Source organism: Macaca fascicularis, chromosome 19 (assembly GCF_037993035.2).
Source record: "Macaca fascicularis isolate 582-1 chromosome 19, T2T-MFA8v1.1".
Classification (NCBI taxonomy): Eukaryota; Metazoa; Chordata; class Mammalia; order Primates; family Cercopithecidae; genus Macaca; species Macaca fascicularis.
The window spans coordinates 18984223-19011256 of NC_088393.1; the positions used below are offsets into that span (position 1 = coordinate 18984223).

At 59.3% G+C, this 27034-nt stretch overlaps 2 protein-coding genes across 11 annotated transcripts; one reads left to right on the forward strand and one right to left on the reverse strand.

Moving 5' to 3' along the window:
* The first annotated feature begins 1536 nt into the window (after window positions 1-1536).
* On the forward strand, window positions 1537-5188 carry REX1BD (required for excision 1-B domain containing). 2 transcript variants are annotated; one of them, XM_065535250.1, is made up of 5 exons: window positions 1537-1639; window positions 1734-1816; window positions 2200-2422; window positions 3668-3747; window positions 4959-5188. In XM_065535250.1, the coding sequence occupies exons 1-5, from the start codon at window positions 1541-1543 to the stop codon at window positions 5029-5031; spliced, it is 558 nt and encodes a 185-aa protein (XP_065391322.1). In that variant the 5' UTR covers window positions 1537-1540; the 3' UTR covers window positions 5032-5188. The 2 variants fall into 2 exon arrangements, with proteins under 2 accessions (XP_065391322.1, XP_005588531.2); XM_005588474.3 differs by having other exon boundaries at window positions 2218-2422.
* Window positions 5189-6410: 1222 nt separating this feature from the next.
* CRLF1 (cytokine receptor like factor 1) lies at window positions 6411-20975 on the reverse strand. Of its 9 annotated transcripts, none has more exons than XM_065535245.2 (11): window positions 20721-20975; window positions 12741-13022; window positions 11949-12078; window positions 11609-11778; window positions 11342-11422; window positions 10390-10547; window positions 10120-10288; window positions 8873-8949; window positions 7416-7603; window positions 7237-7279; window positions 6411-6751 (listed from the first exon to the last, which is right to left on the reverse strand). In XM_065535245.2, exons 1-11 carry the CDS (start codon window positions 20830-20832, stop codon window positions 6731-6733), a joined length of 1431 nt encoding a protein of 476 aa, XP_065391317.1. In that variant the 5' UTR covers window positions 20833-20975; the 3' UTR covers window positions 6411-6730. The 9 variants fall into 9 exon arrangements, with proteins under 9 accessions (XP_065391317.1, XP_065391315.1, XP_065391316.1 ...); XM_065535243.1 differs by having other exon boundaries at window positions 7237-7284; XM_065535244.1 differs by lacking the exon at window positions 11342-11422 and having other exon boundaries at window positions 7237-7284.
* Between the last annotated feature and the right edge of the window lie 6059 nt (window positions 20976-27034).

Consider the following 27034-nt stretch of genomic DNA (forward strand, 5'->3'; position numbering starts at 1 on the left):
CAAAAAAAATAAATAATAATAATAATAATAAAAACCACTCCAAGGGAGGATTGAAAAAAGAACCACTCTCAATGGATAAAAAGAAAGGGAAGGGGGTAACACCGGGATATAAGCCCTAGCGAGCCAGTAACTGCAACCCTTCTGGGTCCCCTTCCAGCTTGTGGAAGCTTTCCTTTCGCTTTGTTCAATAAACTGCGCTGCTGCTCACTCTCCCGGTCTGTGGACTCTTTTTGAGCTGTAACACACACTGCGAAGGTCCACAGCTTCATTCTTCAAAGTTAGTGAGACCACGAACCCATCGGCAGGAAAAACTCCCGACTCACTAACAGCCTAGTCCCTTCCCCCTTGAAGGCTGGTGTCTGTCACCCCATACCTGAGCTGGTCCCTCTTCACTAGGTTAGGCTACCAGCATCTTCCTACTCCTCCGGCTGGGTCCCTGGAGGAGGAAGCTTTCCAAAGCTCAATCTAGCCCGTGGATCCCTCCAGCAGGAAGCTCCAAGGCCTCCTCTGTACTTTGAGGTCGTACTGGCCCCTGCTATGCCCCAGGCTCAGGGCTATTACATAAGACACCCAATTCAATTCGGAGGGCCGTTGACACCGTCCCTGTCACTGAATCTTGTCTTCACCCCTGTGATTCTCTGGACAGCCAGCGAATCTCTGTTAATGTCGGTGGAGTTCCAGCCACTGCACTTTTATTGAGGCAGTCTCACTGTGGCTCCGGCTGGAGTGCAGTGGCACGGTCATAGCTCATGGCAGCCCCCAACTCCCAGGCTCAAGCAATCCTCCCACCTCAGCCTCCCGAGTAACTGGGACTATAGGCGGGAGCCACCATGTCGGGCTGTTTTTTCTGTAGAGAGCGGGCCTCCCTAGGTTGCCCAGGCTTACTTAACGCTCTTGAATGTCAAAATCCACGCTCAATACCCGCTTCACGTGGAAGTCGGTGTTGAAATACAAGCATAGAAACGAACTCAAGGCTAACAGCTGTTCTGTATTCAGAGCCGCACATTCAAGGAAAAACGCGATCGCTGGACCGGAACAAGAAGAGTGGGTGGATGGCCGGGCGCGGTGGCTCAAGCCTGTAATCCCAGCACTTTGGGAGGCCGAGACGGGCGGATCACGAGGTCAGGAGATCGAGACCATCCTGGCGAACACGGTGAAACCCCGTCTCTACTAAAAAATACAAAAAACTAGCCGGGCGCGGTGGCAGGCGCCTGTAGTCCCAACTGCTCGGGAGGCTGAGGCAGGAGAATGGCGTAAACCCGGGAGGCGGAGCTTGCAGTGAGCTGAGATCCGGCCACTGCACTCCAGCCTGGGCGACAGAGCCAGACTCAGTCTCAAAAAAAAAAAAAAAAAAAAAAAAAGAAGAGTGGGTGGAGGATGGAGGGCTTGCTTGGGCGGCCCGCGGTCTTGGCTCGCCTTTCTTCCCCGAGGTCTCGTGGCTGGCCAGCCGCAGGGTGGGGGTCCGTGGACCTCCCGGCCTGTAGGGGGCGTCGGACGCAGTGGAAGGACCTGCTCCGGAGCCTGGCTAGGCTGCGCAGTCATGATCACCCAGACCGCGGCGGAGCCCACGGTCCCCGCAGTGCCCGCTCCTGAGGAGACCACCGAAGCTCCGGGACGCAAGGAGCTGGCGTGGCCCTGGGTGAGTCCAGGCCCGAGCGGGAACGGGCGCGGGGCGGGCGGCGCAGACCCAGGGGCGCCGGTTACATACCCCAGCCGTGCCCCCCGCCCCACAGAAAGACGCCCCGATCCGGACGCTGGTGCAGCGCATCCACCAGCTGCAGGCTGAGCGCGCGCAGGGCTTCCGCCGACTGGAGGAGTGAGTGGGGGTGCGCAGGGGTTCAGGGTTCAGTTCCCCGCCCGCTCTGGGCGTGGGCGTGCTTTCGGCGGGCGTGCCTGGAGGAGGAGCTGGGTCCTCGCTCGGCTGCAGAGTCAGATGCGGCGGGGATTTCGGGGCACCGAGTCCTCACCTTCACGAGAAAGGCCCCACAGCACGTCCTCACTACCCGACGACCCACTCCTCGTGGCTTCTCTCTCCTCCCCAAGAGCAGGGGTGGGCCTGTCTCGGGTTCCCCTGCGGGAGTCAGGAAGCGTCCTTCCTACCTACCAGTCCTCCCCTCTGGGGGCCGGGGACACTTCCTGGGGGCCTTTTAGGTGGTTGGCGCGGGTGCAGAGCCTGAGAACCTAGGGGCGCGGCCTCAGGGTCCCCACCTGCCGCAGAGGCCACCGCCAGTACCTGCGCAGCGGCCCGGACTACGACTTCGCGCGCTACCGGAGCACAGTGCACGAGGTGACTCAGGCCTTCGCCGCCGCCTCGCGGGAGGTGCTGGCGGTGGAAGCAGAGCTGGCCGGGCCTCGCAGGCAGCCGCTGCTCGCCAGCCACGTGCGCAGCCTGCAGGAGCTGGAGCAGACGCGGCTGGGCACGGTGAGGCCACCACCCATTCCCCGCCGCGTCCCTAGGACCCTGGCCGGTTCCTCTCGTGGCGCACCCCTGGTTGATGGACTGGGGGGTGGTCCCAGTATCCCATACACAGACCTCACCCCTTACAGTCCCACATCAATCCTCTATTAAGTCTTCACTTGAGGATTCTTGGACCTTGCCCTTGCTGTTTATACCCAATTTTTTTTCCAAGTTTTGTCCTTATTCCTAGAGCATTCCCACTTTCTCCCAGCCCCGCCTAAATGCTATTCCAGCACGCCCAGGTCCCGCCCCAACAATGCTCCACCCACACTCTTCCGCTTCTCCTGTCCCACCCCCAACCTCCCGTAGATACAGGCGAGGGGGTTCCCAGGCTACGCCTCCTCCGTATTCCTCCATCACAGCTTTAGTTTTTTTGCCTATTTCTCTCCTGGGATCCGCCTACTAGGCCCTGCAACCATGCGTGCGTGTGTGTGTGTGTGTGTGTGTGTGTGTGTGTGCGCGCGCGCGCGCGCGGCCGGTCACATATACGTGAGGCCACGCCCACACCGAGATCTGCTCTGGAATTCCTAGGACACGCCCCCCATGAGCTACCCGTCTCAGCCTCTTTTTGGCCTTTTTTCTTTTCCTTTTTTAAAGACAGGGTCCCGCTCTTGTCACCCAGGCTAGAGTGCAATGGCGCGATCTCCGCTAACTGCAACCTCTGCCTCCCGGGTTCAAGCAATTCTCCTGCCTCAGCCCCCTGCGTAGCTGGGATTAGAGGCGTGCCCCGCCACTCCCGGCTAATTTTTGTATTTTTTTTTTTTTAGTAGAGACGGGGTTTTGCCATATGGGCAAGGCTGGTCTCGAACTCTTGGTTTCAAGCGATCCGCCCTCCTCGGCTTTCCAGAGTGCTGGGATTTCAGGCGTGAGCCACCGCGTCCAGCCTTTTTAGCCTACTTTTATCCTGGGACCATGAGGCGCAGTCTAACTCACCGCTAGGGCCACTGCCTGGCTAAGACAAGACGTCACTTTTCTTCCCAGGCCACGCCCACATCGCGCTCAGCACTGCCTCTGGCATGCTCGCTGTCTGCCTTCTGAGAGCCCCTCTAAACTGAATTTCGGACTCTTCCTACACAAAGCACTGCCCCTTGTGGTTCTACCCGGGCACTGCCTTTCTGGGTGCCTCTGTCTTTTCCTGAACATCCTGGGAGGGCAGGGGGTGGCTTCTGCCGGTGGAGACATCCTTCGCGTTGCTCATTCCCCCACCAGGTGGCCCTGCTGCAGCTGATGGAGACGCCAGAGTTGGCGGGGCAGGAGGACGCTGTAGAGATGCACCAGCTGAAAATGAAGTGAGCGCTGCTGCCCAAGCCGCCTGGCTATGCTTCATTTGCACCAGGGTTGGCACGGTCAGACCCAGCAGAGGAACCCTCTGCCTCTGTACAATGGTGTTCTCATCTGGTGGCCCTCAGATATACACTTCCCCAGAGGGCATAGTCGTGAAACTTCACATCAATTTCACTGTGCATTGCTGGGACACTGCTGTGTACCTCGACTCATGCCAATCCTGCACACGTGGCTGTCCGTGGAGCTTGGATATTGTCACCCATGCCCCACTGAGCACAAACCTTCAGATGCCTGTTCTCAGCCCCCAAGCACACACACTCATGTACATACACATTTGACAGTCATGCTTCATAACCTCCTGATGCTACACATCCCACCAAGATGGCCTTTTTTTTTTTTTTTTTTTTTGCTGAGATGGAGTCACTCTGTCGCTAGGCTGAAGTGCAGTGGCGCGATCTCAGCTCCCTGCAACCTCCGCCTCCTGGGTTCAAATGAATCCCCTGCTTCAGCCTCCCAAGTAGCTGGGACTACAGGCATGTGCCCCACGCCCAGCTAATGTTTTGTATTTTAGTAGAGACGGGGTTTCTCCATGTTGGCCAGGATGGTCTCCATCTCCTGACCTCGTGATCTGCCCGCCTCAGCCTCCCAAAGTGCTGGGATTACAGGCATAAGCCAGCACTCCCGGTCCTTTTTTTTTTTTTCCGTTTTTTTTTCTATTTTTTGAGACAGAGTCTTGCTCTGTCACCCAGGCTGGAGTGCAGTGGTGCGATCTTGGCTCATCTCAACCTCTGCCTCCCAGGTTCAAGCGATTCTTCTGCCTCAGCCTCCCAAGTAGCTTGAATTACAGATGCCTGCCCCCACGCTTGGCTAGTTCTTGTATTTTTAGTAGAGACGGGGTTTCGCCATGTTGGCCAGACTGGTTTTGAACTCCTGACCTCAGGTGATCCGCCTGCCTCTTCCCAAAATGCTGGATTACACGCGTAAGCCACTGTGCCCAGAGCCCAGATGGCCTTTTCTCTCAGCCCACTGTGACCTATGGGGCCACCCCTTCTCCCAGGCACCTAAGCGGTCCCTCCTGCTGCTAGTGCTGCCTGGAGGTTTGGCGGCGGGCAGGAGGGCCCGGGGCTCACCACAGCCACAGCCCTCTTGCAGCTTCGCGGCAGCAGCTAATTCACCCCATCTGGGTTTTATTTATAGTTCCCATCCGCTCTTGTAGGGTAATTAAAACCATGGAGGCGATCAGCGAGGTTCTCCAGGACCTCAGGTTTGATGCGGAATCTGCCGAGTGATGGCGGCTCCCCAGGGATGCGCCGAGGGAGATGGGAAAAGGGGCGGATGGCGTCCAGCCCAGCCCTAACCGCCAGCTGGCTGGGGTCTCGCCCCACTGCGCTGCTGACCTTCGTGCAGTTCGAGACACCTCCCACAATAAAAAGCCCTTCCTCTGTAGCCGCTCTGCCATCTCTGTGTCCTAGGGTACCGCAGCCAGTGTGCCTGGGGAGGGGGGGACCCCCACAGGGCCAGGGATTATGGGTAGAAGACTCCCACCCTCCCTAGAAACTCTGAGGTTTTTTTGCTTGAGACAGGGCTTTGCTCTGTCACCAAGACTGGAGTGCAGTGGTGAGATCACGGCTCACTGCAGCCTCGGCTTCACCCCGCTCAAACGATCCTCCTGCCTCAGCCTCCCAAGTAGCTGGGACTATAGGCACATGCCACCATGAGCCCAATTTTTTTTTTTTTTTTTTTGAGATAGAGTTTTGCTCTTGTTGCCCAGGCTGGAGTACAGTGGTACCATCTTGGCTCACTGCAACCTGCACCTCCTGGGTTCAAGTGATTCTCCTGCCTCAGCCTCCTGAGTAGTTGGAATTACAGGCATGCGCCACCATGCCCAGTTATTTTGTATTTTTAGTAGAGATGGGGTTTCTCCATGTTGGTCAGGGTGGTCTCCAACTCCTGACCTCATTTGGTCCACCTGCCTTAGCCTCCCAAAGTGCTGGGATTAGAGGTGTGAGCCACCGCGCCCAGCCGATTTTTTACTTTTAGTAAAGATGAGGTCCCGGCCGGGCGCGGTGGCTCAAGCCTGTAATCCCAGCACTTTGGGAGGCCGAGACGGGCGGATCACGAGGTCAGGAGATCGAGACCATCCTGGCTAACACGGTGAAACCCCGTCTCTACTAAAAGATACAAAAAACTAGCCGGGCGAGGTGGTGGGCGTCTGTGGTCCCAGCTACTCGGGAGGCTGAGGCAGGAGAATGGCGGGAACCCGGGAGGCGGAGCTTGCAGTGAGCTGAGATCTGGCCACTGCACTCCAGCCTGGGCGACAGAGCGAGACTCCGTCTCAAAGAAAAAAAAAAAAAAAAAAAAAAATGAGGTCCCCCTTTGTTGCCCAGGCTGGTCTCCAACTCCTGGCCTCGAGCAATGCGCCCAGCTTGGCCTCCCAAAGTTCTGGGATTATAGGAATGAGCCTTAGGGACCAGCGGACTCAGGTATTTTGAATCACATTCTCCAAGGAGTTCAGAATCAGACCTTGCAAATACTGGAGAGACAGTCTGAAGTCCTGGGAGGTGAAAATTCTCATCTCAAAGGGTCATTAAGATGCCTCACATTCCCCTAAAATCTTACAGCCCCCACCCCAGGCCAGGTAGGCCCCAAACTCACCTTCACAATCACAGCACCTAAATAGCTCATTTATTTAAAAGGACTCTTGGAGGGGCCCTAGGTAGCGGGGAGTAATGACTCCCCTTCTCACCCCCAGCCCTGGCAGGGGTTCTAGGCAACTCAACCAACCCTCACACACACACACACCCCCACTGGGGTGCACCCAAAGGTGGCTTCACGTGGGAGTCAGAGCTGTTATGGCCGTTGGAGCTCAGTGGCCACCCCAGCTCCTGCTGAGGGTGGCTCAGGTGCCCTGAAGTGAGGGTACAGAGGTGGCCCCAGTTTGGGTTCGGCCTCTGCGTCTCCATGTGGCAGGGAGGGTGGCCTGCGCCCCTAGAGCTTATCTGGCAGGACCTGCAGGCAGAGGGGAAGCCGAGCTAAGCAGGGAGCCCGGGAGAGGGCTGCACCACAGAGCCACTGAAGGAGCCCTCATTCGGGTCCTGTTCCCACCGCTTCTGGCTGTGTGACTTTGGGCAGGATCCTGCCCCTCTCTGGGCCTTGGCGAGGCTATCTGAGCTGCAGGTAAAGCACTTGGTGCGGGGCCAGTATGCAGTAGGTGCCCATACATGCTAACTAGGGTGAGTATGTTCATTCATTTCGGAGGAGATTCCACTTCGGACATTTTCAGGGCATTGAATGTTCTTAGGCTAAAGCAGACAATACCAGTTATACAGTAAGTGCTAAATAAATGCTGATAAATAACAAAGGAAGAGGACGGATTCCATCTCGGCGACTCTAAGGCTGGGGTTGGGAGGCGTGGGGGTGTGAACAAGACCTGCAGCCACCGGAAGGGGCCCTCCCCTTGCTCCCTCCCGCGCACCCATTCAGGCCCACCTTACCTCTCGCCGTGCCCCGTCTGCCCGAGGGCAGGATCCCCTCGTCCTGTGCTTGGAAGGAAGGCAGAGGTGTCGTGGGGGCTGCAGACCTGCGTCCACAGCCTGCTTTCTTCCCCCTCCCCTGTTTCCTGGGCCCCCCAGCTCCCTGTCCCCACCCACGCCCGCGGGTCTCTCCTTCCTACCTGGTTGCGGGTTTTGTGCGACTTCTGCATCCAGGCACGCCACTGGTCGTAGAGGCGGAAGCTGAGGTTGGAGCAGTACGCGTGCTTCTTGAGCCAGCCCAGGAACTGCTTGAGCTCGCGCCGCACCGGCCCCGAGCTCGGCTCTCCGCCCCGCGGCTCGCACGCCCCGCCGCCCGGGCCCGAGCGCTCTGGTGGTGGGCGGAGCGGCAGTGTCAGGGCGCGCCCGGCAGGGGGTGCGCGCGAGCAGGAGAGGGAAGACCCCGGCGCGGCAGGACGATGTTCCCCTCGGGGAACCTCCCTCCCGGTTTGTCAGGGACCGAGTCCTCCCCGAGGCCCTGCACAGCAGCCCAGCTGCGCCCCTGGCCCGGTTGCGCCCCTGGGGAGGTGGGGTGGGGGGCGGGGGAAGGAAGGGGCTCCTCCTCCACATCTCCTCCAGGAACCCGATTCCTGTGGACTGAGCCAGGTGCGAGTGGAGTGGGGGGAGGGGAGAATGAGAGAGGCCAGAGCTGGGGGGGATGAGACACAGAGACAGACAGAGCAGGGGGCTGAAAAAGAGAAAGGAAGAAAGACGCACGGATGAGAGAGCCGAGGCCAGGGATGGAGAGATGGAGACGCAGGGTAGGTGAAAGCGAAGGGGGTCAGCCCAGGAGGAAAGGGCCTGATCAGGGTAGGACAGAAACCCTGGGGACATAGGGACAAAGAGATCGAGACAGAGACACAGAGGAAGAGTGACAGATGAAGGGAGACCGAGTGCAAGATGACCCCATGGGACAGTCCCCAGCATGGGCCCATGGGACAGGGAGTGGGCCGGGAGGACCAGGTGGGAGGCCTGCCTGTCGGTCCAGCTGCCGGCTGCAGCCAGCCCCCCAGCAGGCCGGCGGATAAGGACATCGGCCTCACGTCATAAATAAAGCCGGGGACCCGCTGACAGCCCCTGGCACGGCCCCGGCCCCCGCCGCCCCTGCTGGCCTTCCCCGGCCTCCCCAGCCTCCCCTGCGGACGCAGCGGCCTGCTGGCTCCTGTGCAAGAATCGCAGGTGCCGGGCACGAGCAGGGGCCAAGGCTCAGGCCCCTCCCGGCTGCGCTTGCTCCCGCCCACCCCCGAACCTGGAGGGGCCCAGGATAGGGGCTGGGGAGCTGACTGGAGCCTGACTCTACCCCTCCCTAGCTCTGGGACCCTCTCAGGGCCTCAGTTTCCCTATCATCTCTCATGCCAGAGTGAGCTTGGACTTCCTTGTGAACTAAGTTCAGACCCATGTGACCTCCTAGAGCCTCAGTGTCCTCACCTGAGAAAAAGCGGTCTCCCTTGCAGTGAAACCCTGGAGGGACGGGACAATAAGTACCTCCATGCCAACTGCCTGCAAGCACTTAGGTGGCACCCACCATGTGGGCATTTGCCACAAATTATGTCATCCAACCCTCACAACAGCCCAAGGCAAGTGGGATTCTTGACCCTACCTTCCAGATGGGGAAACGGAGGCCAGACATTCCAAGTAACAGCTTTTGTTTCATTTCACAAAAGAGAGAGTAGAGGCCTGTGGACCCGGAGAAACCCCAGACAGCAAGAGGAGGCAGATCTAGGCACCTAATCATTCCCATCCCCCTGCCTTAATCAGAAGGGGAAACTGAGGCCCATCAAAGTGGGAGTTGGCAGCCCATTGGCCTTAGAAGCAAGGGTCTCAAACTCGCTGGCCCTCTTTTTTTTTTTTTTTTTCTTTTTTGAGACGGAGTCTCTCGCTCTGTTGGCCAGGTTGGAGTGTAGAGGCGCGATCTCGGCTTACTGCAAGCTCTGCCTCCCAGGTTCCTGCCCTTCTCCTGCCTCAGCCTCCCAAGTAGCTGGGACTACAGGCGCCCACCACCATACCCGGCTAATTTTTTGTATTTTTAATAGAGACGGGGTTTCACTGTGTTAGCCAGGATGGTCTCTATCTCCTGACCTCATGATCCGCTAGCCTCAGTCTCCCAAAGTGCTGGGATTACAGGCATGAGCCACCGTGCCTGGCCTCGCTGGCCCTCTTAGGAGGGAGTCTGAGTGTCCAAAACAGGCCAGGTGGGGATGGGCAAATGGAGAGTGAGGGTCCTGGGAAGGGGTGACCACTGCTGATGGGGGCTGTGGGTCATGCTGTTACATTTTCTGGAGAATTTATTTTTCTAAGGAATCTAGGATATTTGTGTAAAAACTTCCTGGTTTTAAATTTCTACTAGTTGGTCAAACTTTTTTTTTTTTCCCCCAAACAACAGGCCAAAGAAAATAGATCCAAGGGCCACATTCAGCTCTGGGGGGGCCACCAGTTTGAGACCTCTACTCTCTTGGAGACAACCAGGAAACAGGCTGGGCACGGTGGCTCACACATGTCATCCCAGCACTTTGGGAGGCCGAAATGGGCAGATCACCCGAGGTCTGGAGTTCGAGGCCAGCCTGCACAACATGGTGAAACCCCGTCTTTACTAAAAAATACAGAAATTAGCTGTGTATGTTGGTGCGTGCCTGTAGTCCCAGCTACTCGGGAGGCTGAGGTAGGAGAATCCCTTGAAACCGGGAGGCAGAGGTTGCAGTGAGTGCAGATTACGCCACTGCGCGACAGAATGAGACTGCATCTCAAAAGAACAAAAAAAGAAAAGAAAAGAAAAGAAAACAAGGAAACAGAGGCTCTAGCTGGTTTTGGACTGGCCGCTGGATCACCCGGCCCTAGGGGGGTGCTCACCACTGCGGGGGGTGGAGGCGGCTGTGGGGTGGCTCCACTCACTCCAGATCCCGGCTTTCTTGGAGCCGTAGATGCCAAAGGGGTTGCAGCGCACTTGCACGAAGTACACGGTGCCGGGTTTCAGGCCGGCCAGGCGGCAGGAGGTCTGGTTGCTCACATCGTCCACCACCTGGACAGCCAGGACAGGGTCAGAGTAGAGGGCGGGGCCTAGCAGGAGCGGGGGCGGGGCCTGGCAGGAACCGGGGCGGAGTCAGGGAATGGGCGGGTCACCTTCCAGTCCACACTGTCCTCCACTCGGTAGCGGATCTGGTATTTGGCTTGAAAGAGGAAATCCTTGAGGGCGGGTGGCGACACCCAGCGCACGCTCAGCTGGTCCTCCAGGCCCCCAACGCGGCTCACGTGCACATCGGGCGGGGGGTCCGTGGTCACTGCGGGGCGGAGGAGGGCCCCTTTCAGCCTGGAACTGTTTGCGTTTAACTCCCCCCAGCAGTGTGGCCCAGGGCACTTGGCCCAGATGGCACCTGCCTCTGTTTTCCTCCTCCTCCCTCTGCCCCCACGCCCAGGATTGGTGGATTACACCATATATAATATTGGAGAAACACTCAGCACCTAATTAATGTTAGCTGTTATCACCATTATTATCTGTGACGGGCGAAACATAATCCTATCTTCAACTGACTATGGGAAAGCAGACATTGCCGGGTTGATGATATTATTATCATGCTTAGGAGGTCAGGGGGCTGTCAGGCCGTCAGCCTTCTGGGAACCCCCCTGCCACCCCCTCCCCACTCTCACCTCCCTTCCACTCTTACTGAAATCTTTGATGTGACATTTTGCTGGGTGCAGAGAAGCAACTGAGGCTTAGAACTTTCCCACTGTAGCTTTAGGATGTGGGGAAGAGTGAGGCTGCGGGGGTAGGGATGGGGGCTACAACCCCGGAGTATGTGTGTGTTGGGGGGGCTGAGGATCCTTCTGGGGGCCCCTGAGGGCAGCAGGGTGAGCTGGCCTCTCCCCCTGAGGCCTTGGTGAGGGGCCTAAAGGGTTAAGGCACAGGCCTGCTTGGGGCTGAGAAACACCCTAATTAGATTAGGCTCAATTCTGCTCACAGATCATCCATTTCCTGCCTCCCGCCCTGCGCCCCCCAGCTCCAGGCCTCGGCTTCCTGGGGCGCCTGCCGACCTGGGCGTCCCCTCCCCTCTCCCCAGGGCCCCCTCCTGCACACCTGGGCTGCCGAGGGGGAGGTGGCCAGGCCAGGTGTTCTCCATGGAGTGGGGGTATCCTGGCTGTTTCTGGGGGCTGCGGACTGATGAGCGGATGCTCAGCTACTTACCTACCTTCCCTCTAACCAGCAGGGACAGTCCAGGAGTTGCCGGGCTGGGGAGGGGCAGGCGGGATCCCAGGAAAAATGAGAAGGCGCAGGGACCTCTCGGGATGCCCGGTGGGCTGGGCTGGTGCCAAGGGAGGGGCCTAGCGGACACTGGGGGCTCACCCACATCCAGGATATCCAGCGTGAGCACATCCGAACGGGCAGAGCCCAGGCGGTTGGTGGCCTCCACCCAGATCTCATAGGGCGTAAAGAGAGCCAGGTCCTTGGGGATGTGGCAGGAGTGGGGCCCCACTGTGTGGTACTCCTCACACGTGTTGTCCTGCCCATACCACCTGCAGGGATGGGAGGGGGACAGGACGTATGAGGGTTCCTTCTGGCCCCCAGACCTCACCATGGCAGTCTCAGGGTGCAGACAGCGCATGGGGGCTCAGAGAGGGTCCACATTGGTCAAGGTCACACAGCCAGTCTGGGACACACACATCGCCCTTGGGCCACCACTAACCTAAGCTTGTACTTGAGGGAGTAGTTGGTGTGGAGGAACGTCTCCCCGTGGGCCCCTGGTGTCCAGCGGCAGGTCAAGTCCTTCATGTTCTTGGACCAGCAGCTGATGTTGACGGGTTTCTCTGGGGGCACTGGGAGAGGGGGAGGGTGCAGGAAGCAGGCTGAGGGTCTGGACCAGCTGAGCCTGGACCAAGGGGTTGCTGCCCACCCGCCAGGCCCCCACCTTGGAGTGGAAGGAGGGCAGATAGGACAGTCTCAGCCCTGTGCTGAGAAGTGCCAGCACGGTTGGTGTGACACCTGCACGGGCTCTTAACAGGCTGGTGACCCGATCTCCAGGTTCTTTTCTTTTTTCAAGGCAAAGTCTCGCTCTGTCCCCCAGGCTGGAGTGCAATGGTGCCATCTCAGCTCACTGCAACCTCCGCCCCCCGGGTTAAAGCGATTCTCCTGTCTCAGCCTCCCAAGTAGCTGGGATTACAGGTGCCTGTCAGCACGCCCGGCTAACTTTTGTATTTTCAGTAGAGACGGGGTTTCGCCATGTTGGCCAGGCTGGCCTTGAACTCCTGGCTTCAAGTGATCTGCCCACCTCAGCCTCCCAAAGTGCTGGGCTTACAGGCATGAGCCACCTCGCCTGACTGGGTCTCCAGGTTCTCATTCCCACCTCAAAGACCTGCATAGCCATGCCAGTGTGCCCACCACTCATCCCCTGGCCAGAAGGCCCACGATTCATGCCTCTCTCCAGAGGGAGATGCTGCTCCCAAGGGCTACCCCTGGGGTATTCTGGGTGCCAACTTACGGCCAACATAGAGGCAGGAGCCAGCCAGGATGCTGCCGTCGCGGGCGTGGCACACAAGGTTGTCCCCCGACTGCTGCCTGGACCCGTTGAGGTTGGCCAGGGCCAGAGCCAACGTGGAGGCGTTGAGCACACGGGAGAGCTCGGGGGGCAGGCGGCGTCCGTTGAGGGTCCAGTAGAGGCCCTCGGCAGTGGCTCCTGGCGGGTCTCCGTGCACTGAGCAGGTGGCCAGCAGGGAGGAGCCGATGAGAAGCGTGGGATCCTGGGGGCTGATTACAGCTGTGTCTGGGGTCAAAGAGGAGCACATGTCAGGCCAGGGCGGGGACCCTCTGAGCCCTCGACCATGCCAGGACCTCCAGGGTTCATGGCGGTCCTGAGAAGGCACTGTTAATGATTGTCCCCCATTTTACAGATAGGGGAGGTAAAGATCAGTTGGGTTAAATGCCCAGGGCAACAATGGTGGACAAACTGACAGACCTAGAGTTGTCCAAGTCTGTCTGACTCCAACACTGGAGCCTTCCAAAACTCTTCATCACTGATGTGCTTAAGGTTCTCTGAGGGGTCACACAACTCGGGCATACAGGCTCATTCGGGTCCAAGTGACTCTTGCTTAGCACATCGTTATGATAAACACCATGCTTTGCTTTTTTTTTTTTTTGAGATGGAGTCTCACTCTGTCACCCAGGCTGGAGTGCAGTGGCGCGATCTCGGCTCACTGCAACCTCTGCCTCCCGGGTTCAAGCAATTCTTCTGCCTCAGCCTCCAGAGTAGCTGGGACTACAGGTGTGCACCATCACGCCTGACTAACTTTTGTATTTTTAGTACAGATGGGGTTTTACCATACTGGCCAGGCTGATCTCAAACTCCCGACCTCATGATCCACCTCCCTTGGCCTCTCAAAGTGCTGGGATTAGAGAAGTGAGCCAACACACCCAGGCATGCTTTGCTTTTTATTTTTTTAGTGACAGGGTCTCACTCTGTCGGCCAGGCTGGAGTGCAGTGGCATGATCACAGCTCACTGCAGCCTCGATCTCCTGGGTTCAAGCGATTCTCCCTCATCTCAGCTCCCGAGTAGCTAGGACTACAGGTGTGCACCACCACACCTGGCTGATTTTTAAATATTTTTTTAGACATGAGGTCTTGCTGGCCGGGCGCGGTGGCTCAAGCCTGTAATCCCAGCACTTTGGGAGGCCGAGACGGGCGGATCACAAGGTCAGGAGATCGAGACCATCCTGGCTAACCCGGTGAAACCCCGTCTCTACTAAAAAAATACAAAAAACTAGCCGGGCGAGGTGGCGGGCGCCTGTAGTCCCAGCTACTTGGGAGGCTGAGGCAGGAGAATGGCGTGAACCCGGGAGGCGGAGCTTGCAGTGAGCTGAGATCCGGCCACTGCACTCCAGCCTGGGCAGCAGAGCGAGACTCTGTCTCAAAAAAAAAAAAAAAAAAAAAAAAAGACATGAGGTCTTGCTAGTTTGCTCAGGCTGGTCTTGAACTCCAGGCCTCAAGCGATCCTCCCACCTTGGCCTCCCAAAGTCCTGGGATCACAGGCATGAGCTACTGTGCCTAACCTTCTTTATTTTTCGTTCTCATTTCATTTTTCTTTTTTGGCAACTAGAAACAAAAGATTGTGCATTCTTCCTGTGATACTCCCAGAGCCTCACACACAGTAGGTGTTTCTGTGGGGCAAGGGCACTGCTTAAAATGAAAGCCCTGGCCGGGCGCGGTGGCTCAAGCCTGTAATCCCAGCACTTTGGGAGGCCGAGATGGGCGGATCACAAGGTCAGGAGATCGAGACCATCCTGGCTAACATGGTGAAACCCCGTCTCTACTAAAAATACAAAAAACTAGCCGGGCGAGGTGGCGGGCGCCTGTAGTCCCAGCTACTCCGGAGGCTGAGGCAGGAGAATGGCGTGAACCCGGGAGGCGGAGCTTGCAGTGAGCTGAGACCCGGCCACTGCACTCCAGCCTGGGCGACAGAGCGAGACTCCGTCTCAAAAAAAAAAAAAAAAAAAAAAAAAAAAAAAAAAAAAATGAAAGCCCTGACCCTTACTTGAATCATTAAGAGCACCATTTATTTTTTTTTTTATTTATTTTTTTTTTTTTTGAGACGGAGTCTCGCTGTGTCTCCCAGGCTGGAGTGCAGTGGCATGATCTCGGCTCACTGCAAGCTCCGCCTCCCGGGTTCACGCCATTCTCCCGCCTCAGCCTCCCAAGTAGCTGAGACTACAGGCGCCCGCCACCACGCCCGGCTAGTTTTTTGTATTTTTAGTAGAGACGGGGTTTCACCATGTTAGCCAGGATAGTCTCGATCTCCTGACCTCGTGATCCACCCGCCTCGGCCTCCCAAAGTGCTGGGATTACAGGCTTGAGCCACCGCGCCCGGCCTAGAGCACCATTTATTATTATTATTATTTTTTTTTTTTTGAGACAGAGTCTCCCTCTGTCATCCAGGCTGGAGTGCAATGGCACTATCTTGGCTCACTGCAACCTCCACCTCCCAGTTTCAAGTGATTCCCCTGCCTCAGCCTCCCAAGTAGCTGGGATTACAGGCGCATGCCACCATGACCGGTTAATTTTTGTATTTTTAGTAGAGATGTGGTTTCACCGTGCTGGTCAGGCTGGTCTCGAACTCCTGACCTCGTGATCTGCCTGCCTCAGCCTCCCAAAGTGCTGGGATTACAGGGGTGAACCACTGCACCCAGCCTGTATTTTTAGTAGAGTCGGGGTTTCGCCATGTTGGCCAGGCTGGTCTCGAACGCCTGACCTCAAGTGATCTACCCACCTCAGCCTCCCAAAGTGCTGAGATGACAGGCGTGAGTCATCGCACCAGGCCTAAGAGCACCATTTATTGGGCACTTGTTGTGTTCTGAATACAGGGCTAAGACTTTACCTACATTTTCTCGGCCAATCCTGCTCATGTTAAGGATGAAAAAACTCTGGCTCTGAAAGATTGAATTTCCTCCCTGGAATGAGGGAAGGCCATACTAGTTAGGCCCAGATTTTCTGGTCTCCAAAGTTCTGCTCAACACTGCCTACCTCTGGGACTAAAGGCAGCCCTGGCAAACTGCACGTCCCCAACTTCCATCCAAAGGGACTTGACATCATTGCTCTTTCCCTCCACTCAGTTTTCCTCATCTGCAAAGTGGGAACAAGAAAGCTCTTTGTGTCCTGGGCTACTGTGAAAGTCAGAGGGGAAAGGACTTCCTGAACCAGATTGTGTGTGAGTTGGGTGCTAGGCACAGGAGCCTTGGGGATGCCCATGGGTGGTTGATGCCTCCTTTCCTGCTGGCCATCAGGGCAGCCCAGGAGTTCCCCCTCTGGAGACCAGAACCTAAGAAGAACCTATTTTGTCCATAGGGAAACCAAGGCTCAGAGAAGGAGGAGGGGGTGCACAGGCCAACCTCCCGATGCCTCTGAGTCTCAGTTTCCCCATCTGGGAAGTGGGCATCAATGTCATGGGGTTGGCTGGATGTGGTGGCTCACACCTGTAATCCCAGCACTTTGGGAGGCTGAGGTGGGAGTAATATGTGAGGTCAGGAGTTTGAGACCAGCCTGGGCAACATGGTAAAACCCTGTCTCTACCAAAAATACAAAAATTAGCCAGGTGGGGAGGGGGTGGTGGCCCATGCCTGTGGTCTTAGCTACTTGGGAGGTTGACGCAGGAGCCTGGGAAGTTGAGGCTGCAGTGAGCCATGACTGCACCACTGCACTCCAGCCTAGGTGACAGTGAGACCGTGTCTCAAAAAAGAAAAAAAATTTAAATTGCCGGGCGCGGTGGCTCACGCCTGTAATCCCAGCACTTTGGGAGGCCGAGGCGGGCGGATCACAAGGTCAGGAGATCGAGACCACGGTGAAACCCCGTCTCTACTAAAAAAAAATACAAAAAAAAACTAGCTGGGTGAGGTGGCGGGCGCCTGTAGTCCCAGCTACTCGGGAGGCTGAGGCAGGAGAATGGCGTGAACCCGGGAGGCGGAGCTTGCAGTGAGCCGCGCCACTGCACTCCAGCCTGGGCGACAGAGCGAGACTCCATCTCAAAAAAAAAAAAAAAAAAAAAATTTAAATTTAAATTTATAAAAACCAACAAAACAAACCTCATGGGGTTGTTTGAGTGGAGTGAAAATACTGTTGGAGACAACATTTTCCCATGAGATCTTTAAACCAAGTTGACCGGGACTCGAATGCCCACAGCCTGACTCAGTGTTTTACTTTTTTTTTTTTTTTTTTTTTGAGACAGAGTCTAACTCTGTCACCCAGGCTGGAGTGCAGTGGCACAATCTCGGCTCACTGTAACCTTCATGCCCAGCTAGCTAATTTTTGTATTTTTAGGAGAGACAGAGTTTCGCCATTTTGGCCAGGCTGGTCTCGAACTCTTGACCTCCAGTGATCCACCCGCCTTGGCTTCCCAAAGTGCTGGGATGACAGGCATGAGCCAGGGCACCCGGCCTCAGTGTTTACTTCTCTGAGCCTCTGGAAAGGGGCTTCTCCTTCCACCCAGAGTGGTTGTAAAGACTCATCCACTCCTTTGTTCGCTCATGCGTTCATCTGTTCTTTCACAGGGTACCTACAGTGTGTCAGGATCTGTGGGCACTGGGATGATGACCAAGACACACAAAAGTCCTGCCCTTGTGGGCATCAAATCCAAGGAAGCAGCAGGAAAAATAAATAAATAAATAAATATCTAAGACAATAAATAGGGGAGAAAGTAAAGCAGGAGCTGGAGGAAGACAGAGCAGCGGCAGGAGCTCCGGAGGCCTGTCTGGGGAGGTGACCTTTGAGTAGACACCTGAATAAAGTAAGAGAAGTAGCTGTGACATTATCTAACAGAGCATGTCCAGGCAGTGGGAGCTGCAAGTGCCAAGGTCCTGGGGCAGAAGCCGTGGGAAATGAAGTTTGAGAGGTCCGAGATCCTGACCTGCAGGGAGGAGGGATTCCAGGGTTCTCAGCCGGGGAGGGAGGGATGCGGTGAGATTTGCATTAAAAGGACTCCCCAGGCGGCTGGAAGAAGGGACTGCAGGAGGCAAGGGCAGCCCAGCTTCGCAGAGATGGCAGCCAAGGACAGGGTGATCTCGGCCCCCCAGGAGGTCCCCTGAATGCCAGCGCTGCCCGGCACTTGCCCTCACTGCCCCAGATGGGCGAGGTGGGGTGGACACGGTTCTTGGGACGGCCCTGATGATTTTCCGGGGCAAACTTGGCTCGAGGGCTCTGTCTTGCTGGAGCCTGGAATCGCAGTTGCGCTTGGGGCTTGGCCCAGGGCTCGCCGGAGGTCTCCGCGTCCGTGCGAAGGAGCCGGCTGAGCGGGCCAGAGTCGAGGAGGCGGGGGCGGCCGAGGGGGGCGGGGGGCTGGGGGCCAGGGGGCCGCCCTGGAGGTCCCAGGCAGCCAGCCGCCCGCTAATTCGGAATTCCTTCTGCATGAACTCGGGCGTGCCAGCGTCTCTGCCCTGGCCCACCCACCGCTTCCTGCCTGGGCCCCCCCAACAAAGTGGGAGGCACGGCCAGGCCTGCCCAGACCCCAGGCCCCTCTCAGCCCTCGTAGAGTGGGACTCGCCCCTCCGGCCTCCACGCCGGCCACCATGGCCTGGCCAGGAAGGGGCTCTCTGGGGGGTCCTGGCTGGGGGGCACTGCCCCTCTGCCACACCCTCCTGGCCTGGGCTGGCGTGGCTCACTTGCCAGCAGCTGCAGCTGCCCTCCCGGGGCTGGGCGGGGGACACGGAGCGGTGACGGGTTGTGGGGGGGAAGGCAAGGCCAGGCGGGCCTGGACAGGCCAGTCTCCCACCCTCTTAGCCCCAGCCGGTAAGGTCAGAAGGACACTTTCTCCTCCCAGGATATGGGTGCAACCCCAGTGGGAGAACCTGGGCAATTGACTTCCCCTCTCCAATTCTCAATTTTCTCCTCCATGAAATGGGAGGAGAAATACATTCTACTTGCTGGGGAGATCAATGAGATGTGATTGCAATCGAATGTCCAGAGGGCTTAGAAGCCTGCAGCCCCCAGGAACCACAAAGACGACAGCCCCTCCCAGCTCTGGGGTCCCGGCAGACTAGGCACTCCCTCCAGGCCTCCACAAACAATGGGCTAAGGCACTGGGGACAGGGACGCACGCATTCCAGGCCAGGCGGGGGAGCAGCTGGGAACAGCCCACTGAGCTGGAGTTGGTGGGGGCTTGGCTTGGTTTGGAGGGCCTCCTAGAGGGCTCCCCAAAGCAGATCCCTAGGTTGGCTTTTCAACAGCCCCCTTTTCACTCCCTGCCTCCCCTCCTTTCCCGCAGAGCTGGGGCCTTTAAAAGTTTTTTCTCTCCTCTTTTCCCAATCTGGAGCCACTGCCGTTATTAAAAAGGAACACCATGTGTTTTAAAAGGGAAAAGTGTGAGATTCTCTGCAACCAGGGAGGAAGGGTGGCCTCCATCCCAGGGTCCCCACGGGGGTCCCCATCTCCCGTCCTGCTGGTACCTGCAGACACTTTACGACCCACCCGCCTGCTGGTCAGGTGCTAAGACACACCGTAAGTAGAAACATATTGCTGAGGTGTGAGAATCTTTTATTTAATTTCTTCCCCCCTTAAAGGAAAAAACACACTTACAACACCCCCCCCACCCCCACACACCTTTGCCTGCTGCTCTACTGGCTGAAAACAAAGCTTGGCGCTCACAGTGGCACTCACAGGCGCTGCCCACCGCCTGGCAGAGCCGTCAGGGGCCCTGGGAGGGCCCGAGGTAGCCCCTCACCTGCTCAGATGCCAGGGGAGAGCTAGGCTTTCAGCAAGTGCTCCTAGAGGATGCCCGCACTCTGCCCCTTCCTGGAGGAGCCCTACAGGCAGCCCGCAAACAGCCCAGCACAGGATGGGTGAGCCTGGGAGCCGTGTGTGCCCGGCGACCCCCGGGGTGGCCTGTGCGCCTGGATGGGGTGCGTGGAGTGACTGAACGTCTGGGGCGAGTGGTGCCTGCCTCTGTGCCCCTGGGTCGCCTCCCCTGTGGGATGTGTGTGACCATGAAAGTGTGTGTCGGGGATGGAATGTGTGCGTCCGCGATGGTGTGCGAATGTGCATCTGGGATGCAGTGTGCGCGAGTTTGAGGGCGAGGGTGACGGGCCACAAGCCAGTGTGATTCTTTGTGTGTCTCTGGGTGTGTCCCAGAGCGGGTCTGGATATGGAGACGTATCCTTGCGGGGGTGTTCCTTGGATGGGGGGCCCCAGAGTGCCTGAGGCCAGAAGTCCCTCCAGGGCGGGGGTCTTGGCCGGTAGGGCAGCGGATTCCCAGTGGGCCCCCTCAAAGTTTGGGCCCGCCGGTGCCCGGACTCACTGGCTCCCGCTCCCTCTCCCTCTCACCCACTCTCTCACAAAGATTCCTCTCGCTGGAGGTTCTCTGCCCGACACAGCCTGGCCGAAAACAGTTCTAAGCGCCGCCGGTGGCGGGGACTCCGCGGACCCCCGTGCACCGGGTCCCGCAGGGGGAGGGCGGTGGCGCCGGCCCGTGGAGAGGCAAGTCCCCGGGGACCCCGGGCTGCGCGCCAGGCGGCCAGAGCGGCCCCCCTGCAGCCCCGCCCTCCCCGTGGGGCTCATCCCTCCGCCTGGGGGGGCCCGCTGGGGGCCCGCACCCAGCGCGCCAACCGCGTGCGCCCCCGCCTGGGAGCGGTGCCCTGCAGTCCCAGCGGCTCAGAGTCTACCGAAGCAGACGCGTGCGCCCGCCACGTCCTGGCGTGCAGAGGGTCTCAGGCCGCGATCTTCCCAGCCCCCGGGGGCCTGGCCTGGAGCCCTCGGCCCAGTTGCTCAGGTAACAGGGCCTCGGGCGCGGAAGCAGGACTCTCTGGGCAGTGGGCTGCGGCGCCGTGTGCCCCGCAGGTGAGGGCGCCCCGAGGGCTGCGCCGGGGGCGCCTTCCTTTGTTCCCCGGCCGTCCAGGTGGCGCCCGCGCCCCCTCCCCCCGCGGCTGCCCCCGGGGCGCCCGCCCTCTGCTCTGGCAGGGGGGAAGGAGCGGGGCGCAGGGTACTCACGGGCTCCTGATCCGGCTTGCGGCGCCCCGAGGACGCAGAGCAGCAGCAGGGGCAGCAACGGCGGCGGCCGCCGCGCGGATTGGGCGGCGGGGCCCCGGCGGCCGGCGGGCATGGGGCCGGCGCTGCCGGGGGCGCGCGGTGGGCGGCGGCTCGGCGGCGGCGGCGCAGGGCGCGGGACGCAGGCCGGGCGCGGGAGGGCGCGGGCCAGGCCGCCCGCACGTCGCTGGGCGCGGACGCGGAGGCCGGAGCAAGTCTGAGCAGCCGAATTGACAAGGCGCTAATGCGCCGCTGGCCCCGCCCGGCCCCGCCCCCGGCCCGGCCCGGCCCCGGGGGGGCGGCGGGCCCCGCACCGGCCTCCCCGCCGCCCGCCAGCCCGCGGGCACCGCGCGCCCCGCCCGTCCGGCCTCCGCCCCTCTGAGAACCGCGCGCGCCCTATCCCGCGGCCCAGAGCCCACTTACTCAACCCCTACCGGCCCAGGACCTCCCTCTCCAACCCTGCCAGCTCCAGGCTTCCCACCCCCAGTCTGGGACCCGGCACCCGCAATCCCGTTTCCATAACCCTGCCCACTTCCCTGCACCCTCCTCTCAGCCCAGTGCCTCTTTAGTGGCCCCTTTGGTCCCCAGCTCCTCCATTCCCCCCTCCACCGCCCAATCTTCTGTCTCGGCCCCCACCCCAGCTCTGGCCCCGCCCCCCCACCGAGCGGTCCCTGAGTCCCGCCTACCCCCATCTCCAGCCCCTCTGCCTTCCCAGGGGCCTAAAAGTCACCCCCAGCCCCACGCCCTCGGCGCGCGGGTCCCAGCCCTCCCACCTCATCCTTCCTCTTTTCGATTCTCCGCGAGTAGCCTCGGCCCCAGGCTTTGCTGGAAGAAAGGAGAAAAAGCAGGAAGGCACGGAGTCCTTCGCCTTCTCCCTGGCTGCGCTGTCCCCCTCGCGCGCGGGATGGGTTTGAGGTTGCTCTGGGCGCCCCGGGGGCCTCGGGAGGGAGCTCCTGCGTGGGCAGACGGGGAGATGTAGTCCCCTGTGGGTGCGGGGACCCAGGCCTGCGCGGGAACTGGGTCCCGCACCGCAGTAGTAGGGATTCCCAGGAGGAGAGCGGTAAGAAGCTCTCCCCCCGGGACCTATTCACACCCCGCCACGGAAAAATCCACTCAGCGGCCCGCGGGTGGGGTGCGCCACGCGGTGAGTAATCGCTCCGGCGGCCGCCGCCCGCCGACTCCAGGTAACGCCGGCTGCCCGGAGCGACGCAGTTTGTCTTCCTTCTTTTGCGCAAAGAGCCTTCTCCGTGTTATTATTTTTGGCCATTGCTCGAGTTTCGGGACCCCTCCCGGCCCGGGCGTCTCATCTCCCTCCTCCCGGTCCCCACCCCATGCGGGCGCCCAGGAATAAAGGGTTCCTGGCCTCCAAGGCTGCTGCGGATGGGGGTGCCTGAAATGAGAGTTGGAGGGTGCAATTACCCACTTTGGGTCGCAGCCCCGCCCCCAGCTGCAGCGCCCAGGGAACGGAACGGCTCCAAGTCCCCTTTTCCAGGAGTCCCTTAGAGGCCTGGATTCTTTCCCCAGGTCCCCAACCAGTCAAGGGGGCAAAAGTGTCTCGGGGAGCTCAGGAGCCCCCATTGTTCTGCCCAATACTGAAGCCCCACCCTCTTCTACTTAAATCTCCAGTTCAGACTCCAGACTATCAAAAAACAAGATTGGGGGAGGGGAGCCCATACGGGCCCAGGGCGCCCCTGCCCCATCTGAACTCTGGATGGAGAAGAGAGACAAGGTGAGGCGCTGCCATTTACTTTGGAAAACCAGGCCTTTTGTGCCTCAGTTTCTTCCTCTGCACAATGGGCACCACCCAGCCTAAGAGCTTCCGTGGGAAGACGCAAGGCAGCAGAAGTCTGTACAATCCAAGCCCTTAGCACAGCACTGGAGGATCTCCTGGAGCAGAGGTGACCCCCAGGCCTGCTTGTCCCCTCTGAAACATGGAGCCATAGTCCTACTTGCCAGGGGACCTAGAGGGTTAAGTGGAGGTGGCAGTTGTTGGCTGGAATTGAGTTTTTAGGATACTCACCACTACTCCCCCAGGGCTCGTGTTTGCAGATGCTCTCACCCCCTTCCCGGAAGAGACGCCTCACCCCCTTCTGGGAGGATTTCAGGCTTCTGGAGCAAAACCTTGATTTTATTCCCCCCTCCATTTCTACTTCTCTTCCAGTCATTTCGGTTTTGGGAAAGGGCTCCCCCATCCATCCAGGTGCTCAGGCCAGAGACCTGGAAGTGCACGTGACAACTCTCTCCTTCGCTCATCCCTCACGTCCAATTCATCAGCAAATCCTGTTGGCTCTGATTCCAAAACACATCTCCATTCTGAGACTCCGACCCCTTCTCCCCACCCCATTCAGATCCAGGCCCCACGGTCTCCCTCAGGGATGCTTCCCGGCCTCCTCCGGGGCTTCTCTGATAACCCTTCTGCCTTTCTCTGCACACCAGGCAAAGGGAGCTTTGAAAAGCAGAAAAAGCAGATCTTTGCCCTGCCACCCTCTCGCCATTCTCTCTCCTCCTCTTCTTTCCTCTCCTCTTCCCCCTCCTCTCCCTCATTCCGCCCCAGCCATTGGAGCCCTGTTTCCCCAAACATACCAGGCTTGTTACTATCGAACGGCTTCTGCGTATTGGCTGTTCCCTCTGCTGGAATGCTGTTCCCCACAGGTTCCCCAGTTAGCTCCTTCTCCTCCATCAGGTCACAGGTCCAGTACCACCTCCTCAGAGAGGCCCTCCACCCTTCCCCCAGCACTCTCCCTCTCCTTCACTTTGTTTTATTGTTTTTGAAACACAACTCTTCCAACCATTTCATTTCTTGTGCAACTGATTTTCTTTAGACTGTGGGCAGCCTCAGCCCCTTTGGACCCCATGGTGGGCCCAGTGGGGGCTGAAAGCAAAGCACTCACTAAATATTTGCAAAAGCAGAGGATGGAGAACTTAGTCCCTCCAAGTAGCAAGAAAACTCAGTCCCAGCAAGTCATGCTGCCTGGGGTCCAAGCCTGGAACACACTCTCTGTCTTGCTGTGTGACCCTAGCCAGTAGACATCCCTCACTTGTTCTTACCCATAGAAAGGGAGGGACCATTTTCCAATCCTGCCCAGCCCCACCCTGGAGTGTGACCTTTGTACTTGGGTGAACTTTACCCCACACCTTTGACTTCAGGGAAAGGGAGTTGACCCCAGAGTGCCCTTAGGGCCCCCAGAAGTTTAACCCATTCCTCCCCAGTTCCATCATCTCCTTGACGACAAAGGGAGCTAGCGTCAACCGAACTTCTGACAAATATTGACCCAAGTCCTTGAAGTTGGCTGGGAACGTATAAGGGGCAGATGGAGGGAGGGCCTCCCCTCGGGCAGAGGGAGGGCCTCCCCTTGGGGTGGGGGAGGGACCCCTCCTTAGTCCTGCACCCTCCACTCAAAAACGTCACTTCTGGATTAGAGGTATCAGGTTGGGGGGGCCTCCATCCCCAGCTCCCTCGTGATTCCAGGGCACTGAGGGTGCACCAGGGAGGGGGCAGTGGAAGCGGCACCTTCAGGGTCCTGTGGGGACCCACAAGCACTGGGAGGGAGCAAGGCTGAGAGCTGCCTCTCCCGTTCTGAGAGCCCCGTGCTCAGGACCCCCCGCCCCCCCAGTATGGGACTAGCTGCCTGGTGTTCCAGGCAGGTGCTTTCAGGAATTAAGGAGCAGTGAGGGTCTGGACACCTGGTTCAGGGTCTGTGGCATAGGAAAGTAGGGCCTGTGTGTACCCTAGGCTTTATAATTTCTGCCCTGGAGGCTGAGCCTGGAGAGAAGGGATGCCTGGGTCCTCAGTTTAATGCACTCTGGACTTCAGGAACTGGAGGCGGGGCCTGGGGAGTTGCGGACCTGCCTAGGGGATCTGCCTGGAAAGTTGCAGACCTGCCCCAGGGAGGCCAGGTTCCCTGCCCATCTGTACCCTGAGAAGCCTCTGAAGTCTGGATCCCAGGAGGCACCAGCTGCTTTAGGGGGGCAGCCACATCCCTCCTTCCTCCCCCAACAACCCTCAGCAACAACCACCGGCGCCATGGTACCCTGCCTCCTCCCCAGCCTGTACCCTGCTTGGAGGTGGGGGTCAGCAGGGTCGTGGTGAGGGCGGCAAGGGACAAAGGGCGCTTGTCCGCTGCCTGCCTTGACCTCGGCTGCTGTGGCTTCCCGGACGCCTGGCCTGCCGCTGATTCACGCTCAGGCCGGCCTCAGCGCCCCCCGCCTGCTGCCCCCGGCCAGGCCGCCCCGGGGGGTAGGAAGTGGGGGGGGGGCGAGGGCGGCGCCGAGTCAACTTTCCCTCTTAAGCCCCGAAGGAATGTCGGCGGATTTCCTGAAACCCGACCCTGGCCGCCCGCCGGCCCGCCCGCCCCTCACCTGGACCGGCTCCCCCGGGAACAGCAGGAGGGGCGCGGGGGCTCACCTTGGGGGCCGGGGTCAAGTCCTCTTTCCGCTCAACCCCCCCAGCGGCCTAGTGCAGCGGAAAGGGGGCTGGGTGGGCGGCAATCAGCCTCTTTCCCTTCTCCCCTCGGGCGACCTGGGTGATCGACCCACTCCTCCAGCCTCAGTTTCTCCTTCTGCAAAAGGGCGCGGGGGTGTCCCTCCTCCCTGATGCGCTTTAAGCAATGCCTCTTATGCCCAAAGGTCCCCTCCCATCATTGGCAGGGCTCTGCTGGCTTTTCTTTGCTTCTCTCCCTGTCACCTGGACAGAACCACTTTGCAGTCTGAGCGTGTTTCCTCACCCGTATAAAAGGGCAACGCTGCTGGTACCTATCTTATAAGGTTGTTGCAGGAAAAAGTGTTTTGTTGGAATGAATGAAGGACAGTAATTGTGGAGGGGTTAGGCGCACGCGGGCCTCTGGAATTAACATGTGTGGGCTTGAATGCTGTCTTTGCCAACGCGTCCCGGAGCCTAAGTTTCCCACCTGTGAAATGGGGGACAGTATTGGTCACAACACACAGGGCTGTTTCCCAAGGTGCGGACCTGGCGCGCGGGTGGGTTAGAAGCGGAATTCTGCTGGATTCTGGCGCAAACTGCGGGCTGGAGGCCCTAGCCGCCTGGTCGCAGCGGCCTAGCATGGGAGGGGAGGGGCGGGGAGGGGCGGGGCGGGGCGGGGGAGGGGCCGCACCGGGATCCAGATGTTCGGGGTCCGCCAGGCACAGCCGCGCCTGATTAAGCCACGTGGGGGCCGGCCCGGGGCAGCTGAGATGAAAGCTCGGCCGCAGGCCGGGGGAGGGGGTGCGCCAGGCCCCCACCAGGGACACCCTCCTCCGGGGCCGGAACCTGAGCCGCCCTCTGACCCGCCGACCCTACGAGGCTGTCGCCCGGTCTGCAGGGGCGGAGCGTAGGTGGGGGACCCGCGGGCGGCTGCGCGGCTCTACAGGCACCTGCGCCAGGCATGCCAGCGAAAGCGGCGGCATCTTTGCAGAGGATCCGGGTTTAGAGGGGCGTCCCCACTCCCATGCCTGGCGGAAAGGAAGCTGGGGGTACCCCCTAACCCGAGATTCGGCTCCTGGGGCTACAGTCCATCGCCCTGGGGTGTGGTGGTTATGGAAGTCAGAAGTGTCGCTATTTGCCCCGTTTTCCCACGAGAATTAGAAATGTTAGCATCTCCCCCTCCCCTTGCTCCTGAGCGTACCTCTGTGTCCCCTCCCACTAAGCCCCAGCCCAGGGGTCTCCAGCCTTGGGGAGATAGGGACAGATCCCCTTGGTCAGTGGATCAGGGCTGGGCCAGAGGCAGGCGACGCTGAAGGAGCAAGGGAGGGGCTCAGAGGGCTTCCCAGAGGAGTCAAACTGCGCACAAGTTGTCTCCTTTCTAACCTGGGTGTCAAAGGAGAAGATGCCAGGCCTCAGCTGCCGGGTCCTGCGACCCTCACCTTTCTCCCTCTCCGTTCCCTGGTTGGACTCCAGCCCCATCGCCCTCCCTCCTCCTGCAACAAGCTCTTCGCCTCAGGACCCTCGCTGACCCTTGTAGCCCGGACACCCCTTTCTCCTCTTTCCCGCGTGGTAGGCGCACACATCTCCTTCTCCTCCGGGCTTTCCGCTCTCCTCGACATCCCTGGCGAATAGCCCCCTCAATCCCATCCCCCTATATATTTCCTTTTGGCACCAAGCGCCAGCAGAGATCCCCCGCCCGTGGGCACCAGGGAGGTGTCCTGGGATCCCCGCGATCGGATAGACGGTGGGGGCCGTGATGCACCTGTCCTGCCCGACCCGCACGCCGCGGGTGCCGCAGCTCAGCTCCCCCGCCCGCTCTCCGCATCTCCCACCCCCCCGTTCCCAGGCTGCCTCGCTC

What these genes read in the sequence shown, in the direction of transcription:
- REX1BD (XM_065535250.1), top strand. Translation starts at nt 1,541, where the DNA reads ATGATCACCCAGACCGCGGCGGAGCCCACGGTCCCCGCAGTGCCCGCT. An exon ending in AGGAGCTGGCGTGGCCCTGG is followed by an intron (nt 1,640 to 1,733) that starts GTGAGTCCAGGC and finishes CCCGCCCCACAG; the next exon opens with AAAGACGCCCCGATCCGGAC. An exon ending in AGCAGACGCGGCTGGGCACG is followed by an intron (nt 2,423 to 3,667) that starts GTGAGGCCACCA and finishes TTCCCCCACCAG; the next exon opens with GTGGCCCTGCTGCAGCTGAT.
- CRLF1 (XM_065535243.1), bottom strand. Translation starts at nt 20,832, where the DNA reads ATGCCCGCCGGCCGCCGGGGCCCCGCCGCCCAATCCGCGCGGCGGCCG. An exon ending in GCAAGCCGGATCAGGAGCCC is followed by an intron (nt 13,023 to 20,720) that starts GTGAGTACCCTG and finishes CTTTGACCCCAG; the next exon opens with ACACAGCTGTAATCAGCCCC. An exon ending in CGCCTCCACCCCCCGCAGTG is followed by an intron (nt 8,950 to 10,119) that starts GTGAGCACCCCC and finishes CCGGGTCCACAG; the next exon opens with GCCTCTACTCTCTCTTTTGT.